At 41.8% G+C, this 26,303-nt stretch overlaps 1 protein-coding gene across 1 annotated transcript in view; it reads left to right on the top strand.

Moving 5' to 3' along the window:
* The window catches only part of SEMA5B (semaphorin 5B), a gene marked incomplete at both ends in the record, with an annotated part of 136,047 nt that overhangs the window by 106,856 nt on the left and 2,888 nt on the right, over positions 1-26,303 (top strand). The window contains 7 exons of the mRNA XM_080621298.1: positions 173-320; positions 1,804-2,029; positions 2,707-2,925; positions 4,758-4,928; positions 5,837-5,986; positions 6,865-6,909; positions 10,089-10,294. Of these exons, the coding sequence (XP_080477424.1) occupies positions 173-320; positions 1,804-2,029; positions 2,707-2,925; positions 4,758-4,928; positions 5,837-5,986; positions 6,865-6,909; positions 10,089-10,294 (1,165 nt within the window). The remainder of the gene's footprint in view (positions 1-172; positions 321-1,803; positions 2,030-2,706; positions 2,926-4,757; positions 4,929-5,836; positions 5,987-6,864; positions 6,910-10,088; positions 10,295-26,303) is intronic.

Genomic DNA, 26,303 nt, shown 5'->3' with positions numbered 1-26,303 from the left:
TCTGCTGTGAACAGAAATATTACTAATTTGACTCTGTGTCAGCCTTCTGCTGGCTTTCTCTGCATGCATGAATTGCATCCAAATGCAGTGTGCAGTCTTGGTCCATCACGATTTTGTCCCTTGGATATGCTGACCTGGATATTTTTTTGAGCAATGCTCTTTCTTCTTTCAGATTCTGTAATGAGAACAATCCGTGTCCATTGCCGATTTTTTGGTCTTCATGGGGTCCTTGGACTAAATGCAGTGTGAATTGTGGTGGAGGGATTCATTCAAGGCAGAGGTCCTGTGAAAATGGAAATACATGTCCAGGCTGTGCTGTGGTATGTATTGTTTATTGACATGGCACAAGGGACACCTATTGACATCTAGCACCTAGGAACTTGACATTTTACTCCTCTCTCCATCTTGATTTTATTTCTCAATCTAGAAGAAAATGCTATCCTCAGCCTCTGCTGAAAAGGATGCTGAAATGAACTGGGAAGCAGAGAGGTGTCAGATTCACCAAGTCAGTGAAGTTGGTGTGAGAATGCGTGTCTGTATGTGTGTGTGTACAGGAAGGGACGGATAGGTAGGGACAGAGGACTTCCTTAGATCTCTGTAGGCTTAGATATCAAGTCTTTTACTGGAAAGCACTGTACATTTTCTTCCTTCTGTCCTGCATCAAAGAATGATCCTATTGAGTTAAGGAGGCCTTACATACATCAGAAGTAAGTCTCACTGTCATACTTGAGTAAACAACAGGTCAAACACCTAATTCACCCATCAGTGAGGTAATGGCTACCCATTTTCTCTCTTTATTTTCCCTTTCCTATTCTGGCAGCTGTTTCATGCAGCTGTTCTAATTAGTTTTGTGGAGAGTTTTCTTCAGTGTAAGCAGATTTGATCTGGAACCTCCCATCTGTTCACAAGCTGTTTGGCATTTACTCTAGAATCATGAAGTCCTGAAGCATTACATTTATTTCCCTCTGCCAGAAAAGACTGGTTTATTTATTTGTTTTTAAACAAGAACGTAATGTTTGTCACTGGAATTCCTCCCACTAGTGGCAAGAATTGTAAAGACCCCCAAATCACCCCATCCCCATTCAGCCAGAATGTTGCCCGTACTCAAGGAATGCTCTACACAGAGGATGGCATATGGTTCGTAGCCCTCCTAGACAGTTCAAAAAGCCAACCAAACAAAACTATCTGTAAAAAAAGATAATCTAAACTCATCTTAAAAATAAACCAATAAACTTTTAAAGGAAATAAACCTTACTGACATTTTGTCCTCACAGGGCTTCTCTAGGCTGACCTGACAGCAGCATCTTAGCATCACAGCATAAAACTTGTTTGCCGTTATTATTATCTATTGCCTGAATTATCGTCCTGCCCGTAGTGTACCAAGCTTTCAAAGCCCCACAGGACTCTGAATCAGCAAAGAAACACAAATCTGAGGGAGAGATAAAAATAGCAAACATACTTCACCCTCAAGGGTCACCTGAAGCTGTATGTGGTCACCACCACTGCATCTGTAGTCACAGAATCATAGAATAGTATGGGTTGGAAGGGACCTTCAAAGGTCATGTAATCCACCCCCTCTGCAATGAGCAGGAACACCTTCATCTAGGTCAAGTTGCCCAGAACCACATCCTGCCTGTGTGCTGTGCCCAGCACTGGCTTGTGTCTGCGAGGTCAGATAAGGTGGATGGAGGTTGTTGTAGATCAAAAGGGTATCCCCTTATTTTCTGGAATGTAAATAAATCTCTGTCAGCTACGGTGCTGCTATTTAATGCGTAAAGAGAGAATGGTTTTCCTTTTTGGCAGGAATATAAGACGTGCAACCCAGAGAGCTGCCCGGAGGTGCGCAGGAACACACCCTGGACCCCTTGGATGCCTGTCAACATCACCCAGAATGGTGCCCGCCAGGAGCAGCGCTTCCGCTACACGTGTCGTGCCCAGCTGTCTGATCCCCATGAGCTGCAGTTTGGGAGAAAGAAAACTGAGAGTCGATTCTGCCCCAATGATGGCTCAGCAGTGTGTGATACTGACTGTACGTCTTGCCAGCTCTGGGGGACTGTAGTGCAAGCTGAGATGGTGGTGGAATGCGGGTCCTCTTAGAACAATAAGAACCTGATTGTGGCTACATAAATCCCAACATGTGCAACTAGCATTACTGCAGAATGGCAGGGATGGAGAGAGAGCCCTGTGGCTTAGAGATCAATACCATTGTAACCTCTGTGCCTATGGCAGCGTATAGGTTTGCTTCTGCTACTGCCAGGCTGCTCCAAAGACAGCAGGCAAGTAATCAGGGTATAGAGAAGAGCCATTCTGTAGGACATTGTGTCTCTCTGGAAGTCCCCTTGTGCACTGTCTCTGGGATTATTCCCTTCAGTACTGCTGTGATGCAAGGCAGTGTCCTGAAGATACAGCTCTGCTGCCACAGTTTGCTGCCCAGAAAGGTCATTTATCAGGGTTATCAGTAGACTCTGGGTTATCAGTTATCACTCTGGATTATATCAGGGTTATCAGTAGACTGATAACAAATTTGATTCTGTGTCTAGCTTAGCTGTAACCCTGTGGGACAAAACTTCCCCTAAGGGCTTTCAGCAGAAATTCTTCCCTAAGGGCACATAAATCCTGGTTTTATTAATGAGCTGAAAACCTTTTTAAAATCCCAACAACTGATCAGTTTGTGATCTCATGGTGTCTTGTTTGTTTTCTTTGAAGCTCTTGTTGATGACCTCCTCAAGACTGGTAAAACCTCTGCACGGATTATCAATGGGGGCTGGTCCTTTTGGGGAGCCTGGTCTTCCTGTTCCAGGGACTGTGAGCTGGGCTTTAGGATCAGGAAGAGAACATGCACAAACCCTGAACCTAAAAATGGTGGCTTGCCCTGTGTGGGGTCGGCGATGGAGTACCAAGACTGCAATCCGCATCCCTGCCCCGGTAACCATGATCATCTTCCTGCATGAAATTCAGAGGTGTTCTTCACAATCTTAATGGTAGAGCCACAAAAAAAACCAAAAACAAAACCGAACAACAAACCGGTATTTCCAAGCTGATTTTTCAGTTCTGTTTTTCCTTTTTTTTTTTTTCCTTAAATTTGGGGGATTTTTTCTTAATTTTTTAAAGCTATTGTAATGACCCATGTATGTGTTCTTTAGTGCAGACTGACGTCTCACCGCAAGTCAGAGGGTAGCGCAGCCACAACCTCTAGTGTAAATAGTATTGTGGCATATCTAGCAATGTTTTTCTTCAAGAAGGTTTGATGCTCCATCCAGTGGGGGGGCATCACAGTGCATCTGCTACTTGATGAGGAGACAGATTTGATAAATGTGGCTTAATACTGTGTAGAGATGCTTGATGTGGTGGTTCTTCTTGTGAACACTTGTTTCTTCCCCCTCTCCTGCTTACGTATTGTTCTTGCGATGGGCATCTACTCTTGACATCAGTTACCATTTCCTGCACAGCCAGCAGGGAGTATTCTTGCCTGGTTTCCTGGTTTTCAAGTTTGTCCTCATGTTTATGTTGCACTCCTGGTCCAGAATAGTAATAATAGACCATTGACTACTGTATTCTCTCTCACTTACCCTTCTCCTTGCTTTGTAATAACTATCTAAACTAAATTTAAGTGGTCTTACATGAATTACCTTGCCTCTTTGCAGTTCTAGTAGTTATCTACCTCTGACAATATAGTTTGTGGCCTACACTTGAAAATGCTATATTATAATAGTAGTATTATGATTCTAAAATTCAATACAATGATAAAATTCCAATGCAGATACTACCGGAATGTGCAGCAAGAGCATGGTAGGAATGTCAAATATTGCACTCTATGGCCTATAAAAACAAAATAACTGTAGCACTATAAAAGCATCTATTAGTACTATTCTGGAAGCTCTCGGTGGCTTTTCACTAATGTCTGTGCCCTTCTGTGCTGTTTTCTTCCCTTGGACACTATGATGTTTTACAATCTGTTCTGAGTGCATGATTACTATTTCTCTGTGTCTCCCTCCTTCCCTGCCTCACTCAATGTGTATAAACAAGTACTGAGTTTATCTTGCACCAAGTCATCAGGTTATTATCTTCTGAATTGATGGCATATGTACCTGCAAATTAAGCAGTCTAGTAGCCTGACAAGGAGCAGGGTGAGAATCAGGGATCTTAAGTCCCTCTCTAGTTTTATTATTAACGTGTTATGGGGTTGTGCTGAGATCATAGAATCATGAAATGGTTTGGGTTGGAAGGGACCTTTAAAGGTCATCTAGTTCAACCCCATCTGAGCAGGGACAATAAGTAAAGCCTCTGAGTTTCTGTTCCCTGCAGATTGGAACTTGAGGACTCAGGGCCCCCACAGAAAAGTGCCATACAAGCTCCACTTGGTTGTACAGCACTTTTTTCCCCAGATAAATCTGCTGTTTCTGTAGATGAAGCATCAAAAGACAATATAATGATAACAGTGCTGTTTTATAAAAAGGTGTAGAACAGAATATTTCAGTGAGTACCCTAAAGAATAGTTTCTATTTTGGCACTGTATGATGCAGAGTCTTTTTGTGAATAGACTTCATTTTACATCTTCAGAGTGCAGCACATTGTATCCTCTCTCAATACAAAGTTCTTGTTGTCAGGTGCAAATGTACTGGGGTGCAAGAAACTGATAGCTAGTCTGGGCAATGTGGATCTGGAAGATGGGATACTGGGGCTCTGCAGCTTTGTCACTGTGAGAGGAGTAATCAGCAGCATCTACCTCTTTCTCCTTGCTTTTCATTGTCCTTCAGTGAAAGGCTCATGGTCTTGCTGGACTCCTTGGTCTCACTGCTCAGCCACCTGTGGAGGAGGACATTACCAACGCACGCGGACTTGCACCAATCCAGCTCCGTCTAGTGGAGAGGATATCTGCATTGGTCTGCACACTGAGGAGGCCCTTTGCAACACGCATCCATGTGAAGGTAGCAGTTCTCATCCCTTCTCCAGCTGGCTTGGGTGGTGATGGGAGTATAAAACAACTGCAAAATGTTTAAAAAGTAAATCAGAAACCTGACCAGTTAGAAGCTTTTCTGTCCATTCAGTAAATGTCTACTGAGCTGGGAAAAAGGAGATATCCCTGTGTTAAGCTGCAATGCATCGCCTTTCTCTTTACTTGTTCACTAACCCTTTCCTTGGCATTCCGGTGACAGACAAGATCTTTTTAGCGGCCAATCCTTTTAAAGTAATTGGAAAAGCAGGAGCTTTTCAATGTGGAGTTTTTCAATGTGGACGCTTACAAGACAAACAAAAGGAATCATCAATCTGTACAGTTGCTGAAGAAACAATCTTTCCTTTTTCTTACACAGACAGGCAGATGAGCGAGTGCTAGATCTCAGAGGACACGGTTTAGATCTGTGCTGGTTTTGAACCACCTTTGTATATTTCTGATCCAGTGCAAGCTGACTCCTGCCCTTAGGAACATCAGCAAAACTTTTAAATGCTGTAGTTTGTTATGGCTGCTTGAGGTATCCCTGGGAGGCCACCTCAAAACTTGGAGATCCTCATGCAACATTGCCCAATCCAGCTCCTTGTATGTCTTTGACCAGAGAGCTAATATACAAGCTTTGAAGATAACTGTGTGCTGTGCAGTGCTCCACCAAGGGTTGGTAGAGCACATATTAAGCAAACCACAACCTGACAAGTAGGATATGATGCTTGCACAGTTATTTGTTTTGAGAAAATGAAATCCAGCAAAGGCCTCTGGATTAGATGTGTGAGAGAGACCCATGCAAAGAGCTAGATATCCTTCATCATGAGTGAAGATTAGTATCAACAAAGGATCCTTTTCCTTCTTGGTGATGTTGTCTGTTTTCCCGATCTTGGATTTCAGGTGGGTGGTCAGAGTGGTCAGAGTGGAGCCTGTGTAATGAAGAGGGTATCCAATACCGCAGTCGTTATTGCGAGATACACAGCCCAGATTCCTCTCAGTGCGTCGGAAACAGCACACAGTACCAAGATTGCCTGTATAATGAAATTCCTGGTATGTACAGCGTCATAGAGGAGGGAGAGGGTGGGCCAATCCAGGAGAGCAACTCATGCGAAGACTGTCAAATTAGGCTGAGATTTTCTCTATTAAAAATTGGGTTTGAATGCTTCTAGAAAAACAAGCAAATACACAAACATGTTGTAAATTCCCTTGTCGCAGGCACAGATTAACCGTCATTCCTTTAAGGCAGCTTAACATTTCTTTAAAAGAGAATTACCTATATCTGCAATAAATAACTTCACCTGAATTGAAGCTTTTAACCTTGCTTAGTTCATCTCAGGCTGGCTTATAAAAATTAACTTTGTACTCAGTATGGATATAGTCAACATAAGGTCCTTGAGTTCAGGCATGACAAGAAGCATCCTAAAAGAGCGAAAAAATAAGGAGAGACAGTTGGAGGAAATTGCTGTGTGAAGTGGGAAGATTAATCCACGGTCTTACAGAGCAATACTGTTGATAGACAGATAGTCATCAATGTCTTCCACCCTGTGTTTTGTGGAAATTCAATCTCTTGGGCAAATATCTGATATGGGTCTAGAATAAATAACCCCTTTCCATGTGTTCTTTTCTGGATTACTGTGCCCTGACTTAAAAATCTGAGATCACTAGGCAATTGTATTCTTCTTTTTCATGGTTTTCTCAGCTATCTTCTTTCCCCTAAATTGCAGAAGCCAAAGAGTCATCAGGTAACAGTACTGGAATTGCCAGGTCTTTGGCATGTTTTTCACTCTCTGAGCTTACCATTCAATTTAGAGAAACTGAGCTTGCTGCAGAACACGTGAGCACCTTCTCGTGTCTGGAGCACACGGGAGTTAATTACTTGAAGAAGTGATGGCAAAATGACAAGTTTCTCCAATCTTCTATTTGTTTAGTGATCCTGCCAGCCTCCAGCATTGATGAGAGCACAAACTGTGGAGGTAGGTACCGCTAAACTATATGTATTATTTTTATCTTAACCTGGCTTCTTTTCTCTCTGTGCAGTGTCAACCAAACCATTAATCTATACTGCTCATATCCCACTGATAGCCTTAATTCCACTGGAGTCTTGCTGTCTGAGTCAGACTGGAGGAATGTATTGCATGTCCACTTCTCATTTCCAAGATCTTTATTTATTTTGGGGTTTGGATTGACCACTGAGGGTCATTAATTACCAGGGAGCACATTGGTTGTTTCTCTCTACACACAAGGTAAATGGTTCTGGAGAAAGGAAGGAATATTCCTCATTCCACCACTGTAAGCCTCCAGCTGTTCGAAAGCAGGTGTTTTTAAATAACCTATAAATATTTCAGTGAACAAGGCCTCTTGGACAGCTCCTTTGCTGGTATAGGATGAGATTAGAGTTTAGACTTGTCCTCCAAGCACTTCTTTTTATTCAAGTCATCACCTCTCATACAGGTTGTGTCTCCTTTCTGCATGTAACTTGGAAAGATCCAGTCATTAGTGTCACTTTTCCACTGCCCTAAGAGCCCCTATAGTAAAAATGCAGATGAAAATGGCAGGTTCCTTCGACATTTTGAAATGCTATTTTCACACTAATGACTATGTCAATTCCTGCTAGCATCACATCCCTGCTTTCCTGAAATCTAGATGATCTGCAGGCTGCCAAAATCTCTTTTCCCTGCAGAGATCATGGCAGAAAAAGGCATGCCACCTGTGGCACAGAAATGTGGCCTCTTGCTTTGTGACTGTGGGGCAATCAATGCAATTCAGCACCTGCAATGTAACAGTTGGCTTTCTGCATTACTCCTTCCTTGGAAGGTGCAAGGTGTCTGCTTCACATCCAGGAACGCCTTGCTGCAGCTTGCACTATACTCTTAAGTGCTATATCCACATTTCCTTCTTTTACCACCATAGCAATCTATTTTACCATAGCTAATATCTATTACTTAGTGTTGTACAATATTTGTCAAAGAAGTCAATCAATTGAAATTCTGTTGATGCATCTCAGAAAATCTGTATTTTCGAAATGATGAACCAGAAAGCTTCCTCCTCAAGGAACTCCACTGCAAACAAAATAATTCATTTTTTTCCCTAAGATATGGCTAAAAGTCACCTGAAGAATCAGACATGTCTTTCGACTGTGAGAGTGAAATGTATGAGAGCTTTATGTTTTAGAAAGGATTTCCTACTGTAGTCACTTGCAAATGTAGCAATGAAATGAAACATTCACTGCAATATACTCAGAGCTGGGCAAGAGTCATGTGGCTTTAGTGAGCTCAGTTGCATATTCTGTGTTTTAGCTCTCCTGAGTGATCTAAAGCAGGTGGAGGTTATTAAAAAGGAAATGTCTCGTTGGAAAAGTCTTGTAACATTTAGTAGAAAATTATCATCTTTCTGCTAGTGTTTTGGACCATCATCCAAAACACAATAGAAAGTGATAATCTTGTAATGGAATTTTATAGTGTGGGTTAAAAAATAAATGTAGCTCATCCGTCTAATAAATTCTGTATTTTCCTTTCTATAATTATGATTGAAGTATATTACTTTGCTGTAGAACTCTATTGGTTTTATTCTTTTTAAACTCAGGAGGATATTTTTTAACTAAAGATTAAAGGAGTGCCATAGACTAATGGGCAGAATTCTCTATTTGAAAAGCATATCAGTTAAAATGTAAGATGGCACCAAAAAAATGCACACCATGATCAGACTAAGAATGAACCTCATTTAAAGCCACTCTCTGAGTAGTCCCTTCTATTTCTCTGCACACAGTCAAGTCAACACAGCAGTCTGTCCAAATGAATTGGCTTTTTAAGTATTATGGGAATTTTACTGCTTCAATTGCCACCAAGCTGATATGGCTGACCCCTGGGACAGCTGCCTTGGGGGGTCAGCAGTCTGGGGCCCCCCAGGCACTGGGGCCATTGGCATTTCTGAAAGATGATAGAGCAAAGGCAGAGGAAAGGCAGTAGCATTTGGAGTCATCATCGGTGAATCTTTTTCTGTAGGTTCCCACCTGCACATAGCAAAACAAAACACAGTCATAAAGTTTTGCTACCCAAGATTGCCTCTGGTTACTTCATTAACTTGGTGGCTGTAAAGGTCACTAGTGTTAGTTCTGGTGTCAATGGAGATCTGTTGGTGGTTGGGTTTACCATGGGATTTAAAATTACCATAGGATTTACCATGGGATTTTTAACCCCCTCTCTGAGGTGAGGGAAGAATTAGGAAGGAGTACTGTTTGACTTTTTCTTCCTCCCATCAGCCAGAGTGGCAAGTTAGGTACCTCCCACCACACAGGAAGCACAACTACAGCTCCTTCCAGAGGTCAGTGCTATCCTTGGAGGGTGCTGCTGCAATCCCACTTGGAAAGATCTCTGTTGGAGGCTATTATAGTCCAAGAGCTTTTCTGTTTGAAATTTTTTCACTATAGCTACCCTGCCGGCCCTTGTCTGCAAGTGGCTTCCTATCTTTGCAGTTTGTGGAGAAAGCCAACAAAGTGCTTTTCAAGCAGTTTCCCCTTTTCCTTTGTCCACCTTATCTTTCCCATTCCCCTGAGGACCCCTATTTCACTGTACAATGCACCACAGAGGTAGTGCTGACATGGCCAAAGCAATGCCACCCTGTGAATAAGCAAGAATGCTGAGCACACTTGGATTACATGAGGGAGGAATGTGTATCTCCCCCACCCCACACACAGAGCCATAGGCATTTTGGGCAGCTGACAGAAAGGGCTTTCCCTTCCTTTCCTTTCCCTTCCCTTCAGAGAAACACTGAGCAATTTTATCCCCTTATTCCCATGACATGCACATGCTTTGGAATCCATTAATGTGCATTGTTTGTACGGCTCATTTCTTTAGCTGTCAGCTTAACATAATGTTTAGTTTCAATATCAATAGAGAGGAGAGAGGAGAGACAGAGAGAGAGCTTTGAGAAAACAATGCATGAACCTGTTAAGCTGCACAAGGCAGAACTGCAGTGGGGAGACTGATTTGCAGGGAGATTATGTCAGTTTATGTTAGAATGCAAGACTCTGGCTTCAACAGCTTATTAAGGTGGATCCCGACATGTCATAGCTCTGATTTGCACCTGTGGTCATGTCGTGGGAGGGAAAAAGGCTGTTCTTTAAAGATAGCATCTCCTGTCATTTCTTTTGCAGGTTTTAGTCTCATCCATCTGATTGCCACTGGGATCTCCTGTTTTTTCGGCTCTAGCCTCTTAACATTTGTGATTTACGTGTACTGCCAGCGCTGTCAAAGGCAGTCCCAGGAGTCGACCGTTATCCACCCAACCACTCCCAACCATCTCCACTACAAGGGCAACACAACCCCCAAGAATGAGAAGTACACCCCTATGGAGTTCAAGGTAGGAGAAATACCATGAACAGATTGATGCTACCTGAGCAAATTCTGTATTTATGTCATAATTGGAATTGGGTAGGTTTGTGTGTCTGTGCTCAGCTACTGGCATTACACATATGGTTGAAGGGACATTTAGCCATGCTGTCACAAAAGGGTTAAAAGGTCCCATTGCTGCAATGGGATTTTGTTTTTTCACAGTCCTGATGAATGCCAGTCTGGCAAGTACCTACTAAGATACTCCAGCCCATTCTGACTATTGTATTTATACAAATTGTCCTCTAGAATATCAGTAAGAGCTCAGTTCAGTGCATTGTTAGCGCATGGAAAGAGGAAATGGAGAGGAGGAAGAATAAAAATGGAAACTTCATTAGACAAATAGTTGGGAAAATGCTTATTTGAAGGATAAGATTCTGGAAATGCTTTGGGAGCTGCCAAATTGGAGAGATTGAGAAAACAGAGAGAGTTCTGCCCCCTCTCTTGGTACTGGACAGAACTTTACCGCAGTCAGCCATGGTATGAATTCAATGATAGCCGCAGAATTGGTAGCTGAAGCCTTAGAAGAAAATGAGCATTGAAGTGGAAAACTGTGTTGGCATGTCTGCTTGCTAAAGAGAGCGCCACCCATTATCTGAGCAGATAGGGCTAAGAGTACAAGAGACATTATGTGGAGACAGGAGCACATCACTGTATATGATGAGCAGTGGGATGGGTGGAGGGGCTTCATGTCACCATGGGGGGAACAGCCTGCCTGAGGTTATTTGAGCAGTGTAAAGGATTACTTGGGAGAAGAAGGAAACCGTGCAGCTCCTTGTTCCATCATATAGCTATGTACTGTTGACATTGTGATTGTCTGCTTCTGCTGATCTGGCCTGGCTTCTAGCTGAGACCCAACAATAAGACCAATGGTGGGATTGCTGCCATGGTCTAAACTCCCTGGGTGTTGGGGACTGTTTCTGTGTAGGGGTTGTTTAATGCTGGGCACAGGACAACTCCTGATACACATGGCCACAATTTGCAATGTGAATACACTGGGAACTAAGAGCTTGTATCAAAACTTTTGAAAAGAGTCAGTGTTGGTTTGGTGTTCTAAAGGAAAACAGTTTGAGCTGAAAATATAACAGATCAGTTTGGCAATAAGCATGTGCTGAATTCCTTGTGTTGGTCATTGCAGCCCTTCAGAGGATCCCATCACCTATACATGCAGTCTCAAAAACACGTTGCCTAGAAGCATAAGGCTACAGTTTAATAAGGGTGCAACATCATAATGCAAGTCAGCATGGATTTTTGGAAAGTAAATCATGTCAAGCAAATTGGATTCCTTTTTTAAATTAAATAAATATTGATCTAGATAGGAGGGAAGCAGCAGACGTATTGGGATTTTCAGAGGCTTTTAACAAAGTTCCACAGGATGTATTATTCTACACATTCCACATACATGGGTTAGGTGATAAATTATTAAGACAGATAAAGAGCTGGAAGCTGATCCTGGAAGCATCAAATGATGAGAGTAATCCTTTCAGTTGTGTGAGTAGTTGTGGCAAAGTCAATAGGAAGTCCCAGATGAGAAAGGCTTGCAGAAGTAAAGAGATGATCAAGAGTATTCTCTTGTTTCTTACATAGCAAACAATGAAGAAAAGAGACAAATTTATTTTTGTGGCCAAAAGCAGGTAGTTACAGGATTGGCTTTGTGTTAACATTTTCTTCATTCTTTATATTGTGCTATTGTATGTTATCAGATGATGCTGAAATAGGTAGAATGCTTAAAATTAAGAAGGATGAAGTTGTTTACAGAATTATCTTGATCAATTGAGTAAATGGGTTATTTAATGCAATATGTCTATGCCAAGTGGTGCAGTGGAGTAGAAGTAATAAAGCTAAGAAAAGTTTAAAATAGAAGCAGATTAGTTAATGTAGTATCAGGAGAGAGTTGACCTCTGAGATAGATCCATCTCAGAATACTTGATATAGTGTGTAGTAACAGTGAGCAGCTGTTAGAGGCTTCTTTTGAGTGCCATAAAGAGCTTAGGCATTAGATCAAGTTTTGAAAAGTCTAGTTTAGCTAAAGGAAAGCATTATCTAATTGGGACTGTATGAGTTAGGCTGGGAGGAGAAGTGACTTGAACACAAGAAGAAATAGACCAGATGTACTTATTTATAGAATGTTAGGAAGTGGAAGAGTTCAAGTGCATAAATCTGCAGTCATTGGACAGACCAAAACTAAATGTTTAGGAGCAAGGGGCTACTTGGCGAGAAGAACTGGAAGTCATACACTTTGAGTGGAGAATGAAGCAATGTTACAAAGTGAAGCTCCTTTTCTCTATTCCTGTTGAATATTTCCTTATGTTCCTCATCTCAATTGACCCCCATTTTTTAAACTCTTGCCTGAAAATGGCTCATTTAATACTACAAATTTGCCACTCCCCAGTGTTCTCTTGAAGCGTATAGCATTAGTGCGGTAAGAGGAAGGCTCTGTGTGCTCTGTGCTGTGTAATTACTTACAGAACTTGTTATTAGCTAGCTTTATATTTAGGAATAACTGCAGATTTTTCTAAGGGTCAGGAGGGAGTTTTTCGTGCCTTCAAGGAGCATGTGTGGTTTTATTGTGATGCTGCATAATTAACATTCAAATGATGGGGGAGCTAAAATTCACCTTCTGGAAAATGAGGGTTGGACTGAACTTGGATATGGGCCCATCTGAATTTAAAACATGTATGTATGAAAGAAAGTGGAAGCACCTGAAATATCAGATTCTAAACCCAAATAATTTTCTATTCAGCATGTACTAAGAAAAGGCCCCAGACATGTTTTAGTTAATAAAAGCAAAAGATCCCTTGTAGGGGTGTGTGCGTGAAAGAGTTAATAAATCCACAATTAAGTAAATACAAGGTGTGTAGACTACTTTTCAGTAACAGGAAATGATAACACGCAGTGACATGATGATAGCAGAAGGCTGACCATATGCACAAGTCTATTATTTTCCATTCTTTGATAATAACAAGCTTTCTGCAACCATCTTTAGTTTGTTTTCATCTTGAAATATCTCTGGTCTCCAAACAGCAGGTGAACACAGTAGAAAGTTTGGCAGTATTACATTCAAATACGCTGAATGCACACTCATAAATCATGGCGAATTTTATATGAAGGCAGATTTTTATGAAGTGCTAGTCAATATGAGTCTTGTTGGACACTTCAGCACAGCAGCGCAGTAATGCAGATCAGCTGTAAATATCATTCATGATGGTGACCTAGAGATCATTTATCCGATGCTAACTTGCGTAGGCAGTGTTTTGCAGAAGAGTGTTTTATTTTTGCTGTCTCCTTTTCTCTTCCTGTTTTGCTTTCTCAAGAATGCTGTGCGGCTTATTATTAGCTATTTTAGCCATGATGTCTAAAGAGATTTCATGCATATGCATTTACCAGCAGCATGTTGATTTTGATTTGTTATTCACAGATCGTAGGGGAGAGACCTTTTGGGTTACCTAATAAGCAGTTCATGTTTCATTAATTGGTTAGAGTTCATACAGCACTCTGACAATATTGAAGACTGTGCAGAACAAGAGCATAATGAAATAAAAATTATCTGCTCTTCACATTTTGGCATGATGGGTTACAGAACCACCTACAACCTTCCCAGCACTTCCACACCAAATAATTAATAACTGGCCATCAAAGCAGAGAGGAGAACCTCTTTTTTAACATCTTGCTTCAGCTGCTGAGTGACTGACGTACGTGAGTTACTTATTAAAGCCATGCTGATGGAAAGCCAGATGATCATGGAGTAGAAGCAGGAGGATATAGGGTCAAGGTTGAACCTTTGTGAATTGGGAGCTCTTGGAATAGCCACACATGGAGAAAGGGTTTGGACTGAACTTCTTCCTATTGCTAAATCCTCTACCAATAAAGAAAGCCAACATTTTATTCTGCACAGGATTTGGACAAAGGCATCTGCACATTGGTCCAAATCCAAAATCTGATGGCCTTTGGATCAGACCAGATGGGACTAGTGAGAAATGTAAGTTTGCAGCATGGTTATGATGATGATTCTGCAGATTTTCTTGTCGCTTGTGCTGAGCAAACCTCCTTCTGTCCTTCCTTCCCTAAACACAGCTTTAGTCATGAGTCACACAGTCAAATTCTCTCTGTACTGATGCCTCAAATAAGGTGAGGAAGCACCTGAGCATTGCATCTGACCTGGACGTCACCTTTGCTCTCAGAGAAGCTAAGGGCCAAACACTGAAGTTGTGCTCAGCAAAACAGTCATTTATGTCAATAAGCAGATTTATTGTCAGGGGAAAGAGGAGATGAGAACCGAGTGAGATTGCAGGATATAGCGATGAAAGAGGGAAACTAAATATTTGATGTATCACCTGATACCTGAAGTTTCTAGGAGGACACTAGAGCAACACACATTAATTTCAGTAGGACTGTGAGTCCTGCACTTCCCCAAAATTATACAGCAAATATATATGCAGCTGCGTATATGGGGGGGAATATTGGGACTCTCTATGAATTATAATGAATATTTTTTAACAAAGTGAGAACAATGCTCTTGAGAATCAAACAACAGTGCAGAGCATACAGCCCCTGTGAAGGACTCCAGACACTGTGATCAACACTTCATTACTAATCCCAAATAATTCATGATAATAAAATAGCAACCCTGAGGGTTATGGAAAAGAAACCAATTCTGTCTTTGGATGAAGAATCCTTCTGAGTAAAGCAAGAGGCGGGGTGTTTGGTGAGGTATTCAGCAACTGCAAAAAGAAATAAAGCTCAGGATATAGGAAAGTGGATCCCTGTATGTACTGTAAATGTCTCTGTCTGCTGATGGTCATTGCTGCTGCAAATCACGCTATTTTTTATAGTGAGGAGAGAGCCAATGGTTCAAGTTTAAATAAATTTTAACTACTGTCAAGTGCCCTAGAGGAATGTCTAAGTCAGCCTTGGTCTCTGAAGATGTTTGTTTCTCTCTGCGATGGAAAACTTAGGGCTTCAGTGTCCTATCGCTTAATTCGATATGTTGCTACTTCAACTAAAATTGGCTAATCCATTTATTTGTAGCGATCACAGCACATACACTGATAGCCCTGTGATATACGCATTTTTCTTTTCCTGGTGATCCTTTTCCTGTGCATCATCCAGGCCCCAGGAAGTGGCTATAAAATTCAGACATAAGCCAGCAGTTGATGATACCCAACATCATCAGTAAGTTATGAACAGCCTCCCTTAAGTATTTGCTTTAGCTGCATGGTGTTTGAGAGAGAGATTTAGCTGATGCATTCAGCTGGAAAAAATAAATATATATATATATAAATATATAGTAAATCAGATTGAAACATAAATTTTGTTCCTAGTGGATTTCATGCTTAACAAAGACTATTACCCCTGAACAAAGTGGCATTTAAGAGCATTAAGTGCTTGAATAGTAGAGTACATATTTTTAGTACTTACCATGAGTATAGTATTATTTGAAAGAGAATAGTAGGGGTAGGGGATTGTATTAGCAATGGAGCATTGTGCCCTTTCTTGTTTGATCCTGAAGTTGCAAATATCACTTCAGGGAACTCTCAATTTTCATAATGCCTGCTAGGAAGCGAAAGCAAGAGAGCTTACTGATGGGGGCAGAAAAGGATTAAGTGGTGCATCTCAGTCAAAATATATTAGTGTCTTTTCTCCCCTTTATCATTGGGTCAAGTCAAATTGAGCAGTCAAGCATGCCTGGAGGTGTGGCTGTCCTAGGATGATTGTGCATCTAGAGTCACGTGCATCTCTTGGAGGTGTCCTCGGCCCATGGCAGCAGTGGCTCAGTGGGTTGCTGTGTGCAAGTCACAGGTATCTCCCTTTCATCAATACATTATTTAGGAGTAGGAGAAGCTGCCAATTCAGAACTGAATGACACTTTGCTCCCGCTCCCTCTGGGATGCTAAGTAGCTGCTCACAATGGTCCCCCAATGGGAACTGGTTCCTGCTCCATCCACTTTTCATAGAAACCCTTCATTAATTCACAGAGCTGTTGCTGCTCACCATGGGGTAAGAATCCACATTGTTCCTCCTCCCCCACCATTTTGAGAGAGTCCAACTTTCGGAATGACTTTGTTTTCCTCTTTAAGCCATATTGAGAAGCTTTAAGTGTCACTGGGAGTAGATGCTTCATATTCATCCTGTCATGTTTTTTTCTGTTGACTCAGCCTTCTCTCCTACTTGTACAACCAGGTGTATCTCCTCCATGCTCTGTCTTCTTACAGGCTGAGCTAGTCATTATGGATGCTCAAACTAGTCTTCCTTTGAGGTTGTATTACTGCAGCTATGATAATCTGTGGATACAGGCAAGACTGGTTTATAGGCAGACAAGTTTTGTTTTGTTTTGTTTTTAATTAGGTCAATGAATATAGCTGGAAAAAGGTGGCAGTTTTTTGAACGTGTGAGCTGCTATTTCAGACTTGAAGATAGACAGGTGTGTTCAAAAGTTTATCTGATTTTTCCAGCTACACTAATTGATCTAATAATGGATATTACCTTTTTTTTGCAATTTTTGCCTTTCCTAATTTCTCAGAGGTTAACATGTATCTGCCTCCACCCACCTGCACTGGAAGGAAGAGATTTAAATGAAAAAGAACTGCAGGAATGGGAGTAACAGAATCACACTGCACTGACTGCTGTGTATTTACATGACTTCCCTCTACTGGTCTGAAGAAGAATATTTCAAAATACCCTAGGCTTATTTGCTGAAAGTTAATGGTTCTCCCTTGGTCCAGGCCCTTGAAATGGTTTTTCCCTCCTTGTCTCCTTGAAGCTGTGGCTGGCAGCGTTATGTGCATTAGCTGAGCTGGGAAATCCTCAGCAATGCCAGGATGTGCAGGAAAAATCAATTATGTGTTTACAGAAGAGTTTAAAGGGAGCCATGAAAGAGCCAGGGAGCTAAAGTAAAGGGAGAGGGTAATATTAGACAAACAATAAATACCAGAAAATTTTTAACCTTTGTGGTTTGCTTGGAGAGGAGCTGTCTCGCTATTCTCCTGGAATAGCTCCACTAGCAAATAATGGATTTTTTAAGTAGAATTATAAAGAAATTGAGCTGCATGCATACAAAATAAAGATAGCTGTATCAGTATTCAGAACTAGAGCTCAATGTCCAGAATGAGTTTGACAGTTCTGAGGGAGAACAGCCAAAATACCTTAGCTGGTTTTTTCCTGAACCGTGACTGCCCTGTCCTAAAGAGCAGTTGAGAGCTCAGGGCTGCTCAGGATGTACTGGCTGGTTTGGCGTAGGATAAGCAGGAGTAGCTCTGCCTGCATTCCCCTGTAGCTGGGGAAATCCTCATTAAGTCAGCTCTACTATCGTCCTGAGGTTTGGCACAAAGCATGTGAATAAAGGAAAGAACTGAAAATCTGCGGAAGAAGGAATCTAGATGAACCATATCCCAGAGTCTGTGAGAAGTAGCTAATGAACAACTCCAATTACCTTTATAAATACCATGGATCTTGCGCAAACCCCTAGTGCCATGAAATGCAAAGGTAACACCAAAGCATTTGTAAGGAAGCAGGACAATTTCCTCACAGCTAATTGATTCATTATTAAGTTACTGAAGTCCAAAGCACAAAAGTCACACAAGTAGCTCCAGTAAGTCTGTGTGGGAAACACCAGTTCAATTTGAGGGATAAGACAAAGTATCTGTAATCATACAGGCCCACAATTGATAAAGTATGCCTCGACCTTCCCTATTTAACAAAGTGTATTGAATCCTACTTGGTCTTTAAAATTTGACAGAGTAAGGGCCGTATGAGAGTGAAGCCAGGAGAAACAAATGGGATTGACTCAACTATACTTTCAGTTACATCACTGGAAACTCATCGAAACAAATCTGTGTCAGTATTAATATGTAGACAAATTGGAATTAATATTTGAGTGGCAACATGTCACCTATCGTAATGAAATGAAAGGTGGTTGGGCTGATCTGACAGCTGAGCCAGGACCTAAAGCTAAGCAGGAATAAATCAAGCACAAGCACTTTTTACACAGGGTTTCAGCGTTAGAGAATTAAGAGAAAGCACAAGGCTGAGCTGCATAAGGGCAGATTCTCAGATAGTTGAAAATGTAGCTTTACTGGTACATACACCTAAAGAAAAGAGGATAGTATTTGTGTCTTAAATAATCTGAGATGTGCAAATAGAAATTGGCTTGGACTGGAAAGCTTCGGTTGAGACTGAGATCTGGCTAACGGACTGTGAACATTGGGCAATCATTAATGGGAACATATGGAGCTATAGGGAGGAGTTGTTTGGGGCACTGCAAGCAGTAATGCAAAGTTTGGCTTTATTTAATATCTTCATTAATGACCTTGGAGAGGGTGCAGTCAGTGTGTTAATTAAACCAGCAGAAGATATTAAAGTGGGAGATGTGTCAAAAAACCAGTCACTGGTATAGAAATAATGGAAAATGACCTGAGGAGGTTATAAATGTAGGGAGGAAATAGCAAGGTGAGACGCAACATGGTGAGAAAACAAAGCAATCTTGAGGAAAATAATCAAAAAGCATCTATTTAGAGGGTGAGAGATATTTGGAAAGCAGTACGACTATAAGAGACTGAATGGAATTAGCAGATGGCAAATTAGGCCCTGTTTTTACTTTTATTTCTAGTTTTACTCTTTTCTTTTGTTTTTTTTTGTTTTTTTTTTTTCACCACTGCAGTTCCACCTTTGCAATTCTCAGTCTAAGTGTAGCTCTGTGGACTGGCACCAGGCTGCATGATTTGCATTAGTAATTCACCAGAATAAGCTGCTCTGAGACCATCTGAAAACTCAGGGCTGCTCACTCCAATGTAGCTGCAGTGAGGCAGTGAGAACTACCTTCCCCAGACAGACCTACAGACAATCACTGTGACCTTACTAGTTGCCATCAGCTGAAGGCCAGTATAGCCCAGTTGCTCTAGATGATCATCTCCACCCAATGTGGACTATTTATCCCACTCTACTCAGTGCTTGTCAGGCCACACCTGGAATACTGTGCTCAGTTTTAGTTCCCACTATACAAAAAATGTGGCTGGAGAGGGTCCAGAGAAGGGCCACAAAGACAATCAAATGACTGGAAAGCCTGCTGAATGAGAAAAGGCTGAGAGAGCTGGGCTTGTTCAGCCTTGAGAAAAGAAGACTCAGGGAAGACCTTATCACCATATTGCAGTATTTAAAGGGTGGCTACAAAGAAGATGGAGACTCCCTTTTTATAAGGAGACACATGGAAAAGATGAGGGGTAATGGTCACAAGTTACTGCTGGGGAGATTCTGACTGGACAGAAGAGGAAAATTTTTCACAAAGAGAACAGTGAGCCATTGCAATAATCTCCCCAGCAGAGTGGTAGATTCCCCAACCCTGAACACTTTTAAGATTTGGCTGGGCAGGGTCCTAGGACACCTAGTCTAGGTCATGCTTTGCCTAGAAAGTATGGACCAGATGGTCTTTGAGGTCCCTTCCAACCTGCTATTATATGAGCCTATGATTCTATTAAACTTAGTTTTAGAAGGTAGTGGTTATACCTTTGGTGAGTTACTCTGTGTACTAGAGTATGTGCAAGGATGTGTGCTGTAGCTGAAGTGATGAGCCTCTTTAGTAACACTATTGTATATGTGAGGCACCCAGGAAGGGCATACAGCAAGGCATAGTAGTGCAGCAAGGAAACAGTTTACACCTTCCCACGCAGCTGAGATCATGTCTGCTGTATCCTGTGCACCAGCTATATTGGGAAGCAAATTGAGGCAGCCCTGAATTTCTTTTGTGTCTGGAGCCATGTCATGAGTGTTGCCACTACCAAATTACTGGCAAGCCAGGGATAAATAGCAAGCTTCAGGCTAGACACCTGCACTTGCCAGTGGGAAGATTTCCATCAACTCCTTGGACTTCAGTTTACAGTTCAGAAAAATACTTAAACCTGGATTTAGCTCTAAGCAGGAACTCACTTCAGTTTGCTTTACTATTACATGCAGTTTGTCATCTTACTTACGTGCTTAAAGTCAGAGATATATGAAAGCATCTTTTCACAATGGTCCTTTATGTTGCCAACTCTGAAGGTTTTTATAAGTTTAAAATGGCAGTAATATAACCTCACTCCCTCCTAAGTATAAGGATAAAATAGCTATTTTCAAACAGCTATAGAAAACTGTAGCTATTCATTTTCTTATAATTGAATGTTAGTTCCATTGTCAGCCTGAGCACATCTACAGATGCTGCCGTCATTTGGGGGTTGTTTAATTTATTTACCAATAGCAGTGAACAAAGAATTTCCAGTCTAAAAATATGGTAAGCTTCCATCCAAAAATCACATGCAATCATAACTTTAGTGTCCCAGTGGGATATTTTGTATCTCTTTTAGAGGAAAAACCTTCTGTAGAAATTAGGTTCCTCATCTGTACATCTACACTTCACTGTAAATCCTGCAAACAAACAGCCTTATTGAATTCATCAGAAAACACTCAATACCTGAGCCCTGGCCACTGCTACCTTTGACTTCAGCGTAGGCAGAGCTCAAGAGATTTTATAAGAGCATCAGACGAGATAGTTTGTTTAGTGTAAGACACTAAGCAAATCTTTGGGAAATATCAGAAAGAAGAGTCAGTAAATTCTTAAAAATCACTCTTAGCTTATGGTAAATACATGGGTCTCATAAGGTCTTTCTGGCAACTTTCTGTCTTTCCAGAATCATTGTAATGCATAACTTGAGAGGCACAGCAGTGCTGCGGCATCTAGTTGATCAGAAAAAAGGGAGCATGTGGGTGGGTCAGACATCATTTACTTTCTTAGTGTCAATTATTGCCAAAAGAGGTTATTTTAGTTGTATGGTTTGTTTTGTTGAAATGTAATTATTATGCAAATTATTTCCCAATTTATTGGTTTGTATAATTCTGAAATCTCTGTCTTGGTTCTTCCAGAGATGTACAAGCTGTGGAGAAAGTTTCATAATATTAACATATTTCCACAACCCCAAGTCATTTGACTAATGTTCCTAGAACACAGGAAGTAACATCATTTAGCAAGAAGGCATGGCTAACACCATAAAACAGCTGATCTGCATTGAAAAGGCATTTTGCTCCATCTGATTTCGCTGCAAGAAGCAAACAACTTAAAAGGAGCACAAAAGAACCTAAATGTTGGCTCTTAGCTTCATTACATCATTTCACAGTTCCCTTTTCCCTCCATTCTCCTGGGGAATAAGGGGGAGTAATGGCCATCCCACTGTTGCTACAGGAAGTCTGTTAGATGCCGTTCTAAGGAAAATTGGAAACGTTACCTCAATTTTTTTAGGGCTAATTATGAGACTGAGTTCAGTGGGAATGTTGGCCTTGATTTGTGCAGAGCCAGGATGTAGGATGCACATGGGCTTCATTTGGATATTGCTAGGAGGAATGAGCAGAGTTGCTGTCTGCTACCTGGACCCTATTTTAGACTGTTGCCTGTAGCGGGGATTGGAGTTGTTTCCATCAGTTCCATAGTGCCTGTGCTCAATTTGTGATCAAGGAAAGGACAAGTTTTTCTTTGTAGTGCACTGGGACATTACAACATTACAATCTTGCAAGATGGGAAAGTGCTATTGTGCAGTTCTGGCACAGCCGACACATCTCTGATGAGTCCTGCTCATTGGAAATATGTGCACTGCACTGTTCAGCCTCTTAGGACGTTAATGTGATGATAACTTAAACAAATGCTAGACAGAGTGGTTTGAAGTTGCCCAGGAAGGTCACTCAATTTTTCCTTTGTTCCTTTTACCTTTTCAAAGAGGCAAATGTCATGGTAAGAGGTGATAGAACTGAAATTACATCTGTTGGCAGAGAAACAGTGGAGAAACCATGAGGTTGAGGGAAATCGTCCTTGCTCACTGACTTCACGGCAACAGTCGTACTGCATAGCTGGTAAAGATTAACCTACAAAACTCTTGGGAAACTTGCTGACTCTTTCCCCATGCCAGTGCCAGAATAGAAAAGAAGATCTGGAGCTGAAAGAGAATGCTGAACTCCATAAAGTTGAATGAGAAGATTAAGAAAATCTTGCCACTGCATGTCAGCCTGTGCGAACTACTTGATGGCTCTTCATAGAATCATAGAATAGTTAAGGTTGGAAAGAGCCTTAAGATCATCCAGTTCCAATCCCCCTTCCATGGACAGAGACGCCTCACACTAGACCATGTCGCCCAAGGCCTCATCCAACCTGGCCTTGGACACTGCCAGGGAAGGAGCATTTACCGCTTCCTTGGGCGACCCATTCTGGTGCCTCACCACCCTCACAGTAAAGAACTTCTTCCTTATATCTAACCTGAACTTTCCCCATTTAAGTTTGAACCCATTACCCCATGTCTTGTCACTACTGTCCCTAATGAAGAGTCCAGCATCCTTGTAGGTCCCCTTCAGATACTGGAAGGCTGCTATGAGATCTCCATGCAGCCTTCTCTTCTCCAGGCTGAACAGCCCCAACTTCCTCAGCCTATCTTCATACGGGAGGTGCTCCAGTCCCCTGATCATCCTCGTGGCCCTCCTCTGGACTTGTTCCAAAAGTTCCATGTCCTTTTTCTGTTGAGGACACCAGAACTGCACACAATACTCCAAGTGAGGTCTCGCAAGAGTAGAGTAGAGGGGCAGGATCACCTCCTTCGACCTGCTGGTCATGCTTCTTTTGATGAAGCCCAGGATACAGTTGGCTTTCTGGGCTGCGAGCGCACACTGAAGCCGGCTCATGTTAAGTTTCCCATCAACCAACACCCCCAAGTCCTTCTCCGCAGGGCTGCTCTGAATCTCTTCTCTGTCCAACCTGTAGCTGTGCCTGGGATTGCTCCGACCCAGGTGAAGGACCTTGCACTTGGCATGGTTAAACTTCATCAGGTTGGCATCAGCCCACCTCACAAGCATGTCAAGGTCCCTCTGGATGGTATCCCTTCCCTCCGGCGTATCAACCGAACCACACAGCTTGGTGTCATCGGCAAACTGACTGAAGGCGCACTCAATCCCACTGTACGTGTCACCGACAAAGATGTTGAACAAGACCGGTCCCAATACTGACCCCTGAGGGGTATCAGTTATTCCTGGTCTCCAATTGAACACTGAGCCGTTGACCACAACTCTTTGCTTGCAGCCGACCAGCCAGTTCTTTATCCACGAAGTGGTACGTCTATCAAATTGATGTCTCTCCAGTTTAGAGACAAGGACATTGTGTAGAACAGTGTTGAACACTTTGCACAAGTCCAGGTAGATGACATCGACTGCTTTCCCTCTATCCATCAGTTCTGTAGCCCCATCATAGAAGGTCACCAAACTGGTCAGGCATGATTTGCCCTTAGTGAAGCCATGCTGGCTGTCACCAGCCACCTTGTTTTTCATGTGCCTTAGCATGGTTGCCACGAGAACCTGCTCTGTGACCCTAACAGGCATAGAGGTGGTCTGTAGTTGCCCAGATCTTCCATTTTCCCCTTCTTGAAAATGGGGGTTGTATTTCCCTTTTTCCTTTAGTCAGGAACTTCACCTGGCTGCCATGACTTTTCAAATATGATCTTTTGGTATTAGTTGTATGTGTATCAGATGCTTTTAGAAGCATCCTTTTCACTTCAACTTCTCAAAAACTATATGGAATTCCTTTTAACCAGGGGTGGTGAGATGCTCATCTTTCTAAATAGATTTTGAAATTTTTGTGGCTGTTTTTTGAAAGCTGAAACGCTTGATCTGTTTATGTGTGTAAGAAATGTTTATACAGCTTGTACATGCAGCTGTAGGATGGGACTAGTTCTGAAAGTCCTATACTGTTATGCATAAAGATGTTTTGATTCATCTGGGGTTATGTAAGCAAGTAGGTCAGTGGATTATGACTTACTAATTTGGAGCAGAGGCAGAATTTGGGGGAGTAGTAGCAAGGCAGTGCTGGAGAAAAAGTAACAAACGGAAAATCTGAATGATGACTTAGGCTAAAAATATCAATGGAGAAGGCTGAGCAAAAGTAAATGTATGCACATGGCACAATACAGTCATGTTTAACACATCCAACACTTGGCTCTACCTTGGGAGAAACAGCCTAGGAGTGCATGTCCATATTTTGCCTCTAGTATGAATGCCAGGGGGCAGAGGAGCACACAAGGGGAAATATCTATACACTTTTTCCTCAGACTCTTCCAGTTGTAGCTAATTACTAATACAATGGTAAGAGTGATAATAAATTGTTTACCTATTTCTGTAAACATTTAGATACTCAGGATCCTGTTGTGCTTGGCATAGACATGCAATTTACCAGCAACAATATTGGACCTTTTAACTATTTGACAGATCACACAAAATGGAGAAAGCTGATCCTGTTTTACATTCTCTTAAAACCATATTCATCTTAGTCCATCTAAAAACACCCCTGCTTGGCAAAGCAGAGTTTCTGGGTCAGAGAATTTTTTATTAGTCATATGCCAACACAGCATAATAAAGGGTCTTTTACAGAAAGCAGCTGAAGGTGTGTCTGCTTTTGAGTGATCCACTTGGCTGGGTTAGTGCATGCCGGTGGCTTACTTTCAGCGAATAGGTTCTTGAATTGAGGTTAGTAGTGAACAATACAGAAGGAACAAATGATGTCAAATATGCTAGGATGGCATGGCTCATACTGGAAGGAAGGAAGTGGGTAAAACTCTCTGATTGATGCATGTTGAGTTTCTAGTTACTGGTGGAATGGAGCACTTTTTCTAAGCACATCTCACAGGTTTTCATATTAGCTCAGGGTCTGACCTCACTTTTTATGAGGAATATTATACTTGCACAACTACCAGAAGTTTCTTTCCTCTCACGTCAGAGGACCAAAATGAGGGCCTGAAATATGTTTCCCTCAGTGTTCGAAATACATCCTGGGTATGGCACAGAGATTATGCACCAAGTGATGTTTCAGGAATAAGCTTTGGTCAGGCTTTTGGCTTACTAAGCAATCAGATCTAATCTGGTGGCAAGGGGAGGTGTTAGTGTTTGATATGGAAGGGAGAAGACAGCAAGAAGGGGAAAATGCAGGCTGAGTGTCAGGAAAGGTGTCATCAGTAGGGTCTGGTGGGTGCTGAGGTGACTGACATGTCTCCCTGCAGGGTGCAGTCCAGAAGAGCTCAGGCAGCAAAAGCAAGTCTTCCTTCTCTGAGTCCTCTAGTGAGTACAGCCTGAGCTCTAACACTCACTGGGCTGCTTTAGTCACCTTAGTTACTGCAGCCATAGATAAGTCTCTGCAAAAGCACAGAAAGATTCTCCCTTCTTAGAGGACTAATTGGGCATTGTCTTCAGCAACCATTTCTTGGCCACTGTAGTGCTGGGGACTTGGTTCAGAGGTAGCTGAAGAGGCACCTGTAGGAGCTGGGCTGTGTTTTTGTGATCAACTGTAATTGTGTGGTAGTGATGACTCTCAGTTTCTCCCATTGGGAGTGATAAATATTGGTGGGAATGCCTATGGGCACAGCACGCTGTTTTCATCCCCACAATAATTCCAGTGAGTTCAAGTTGTCAGGAGGATCTGATCCTGACAGCATAACCCATATAGCTCTTGGGGAACGTCTTCCAAAGGGAAAGTCATTGACCATCTCTGTCACAGCAAAGAATTGCAGATGAGAGCAAGCATTAAAGAGATGAGTAAAAGAGCACAGTAGCCCACCCAGAGAGATTTAACCTCTTCTCCTGCAGTGCATGCATGACTGCCTGTGTACATCTCTAAAATTCACTGCTGCTTCATTTCCGTTCTTCAAAATATCAACCAATTTCTAGTGCCAAAGAACCTAATAATCTATTTATTAAAATGAGACAGGCAATAAGTTTGTGTGGGGAAATGTTAAGGCAGTGCACATTGATCATGCTGATTTAGGATGGTACTGCCATGGCAGCATTTCTGGAGATAAATTCTGTGCAGCTAATTGCATTATAAATTCTGCTAAACCATTTTCATGAGGTATTTCCCTAAGATATAAGCCCTCCATCAAAAATAAAACCGAAAAGAATAAAGGAGCAGTTGTGGGTTTTTTCTTAATTAAATGTTATAT

This window comes from Psittacula echo (genome assembly GCF_963264785.1).
Source record: "Psittacula echo genome assembly, chromosome: 6".
Taxonomy (NCBI): Eukaryota; Metazoa; Chordata; class Aves; order Psittaciformes; family Psittacidae; genus Psittacula; species Psittacula echo.
The sequence above is the reverse complement of the archived record's forward strand: the minus strand, read 5'-3'. Positions and strand labels throughout refer to the sequence as shown.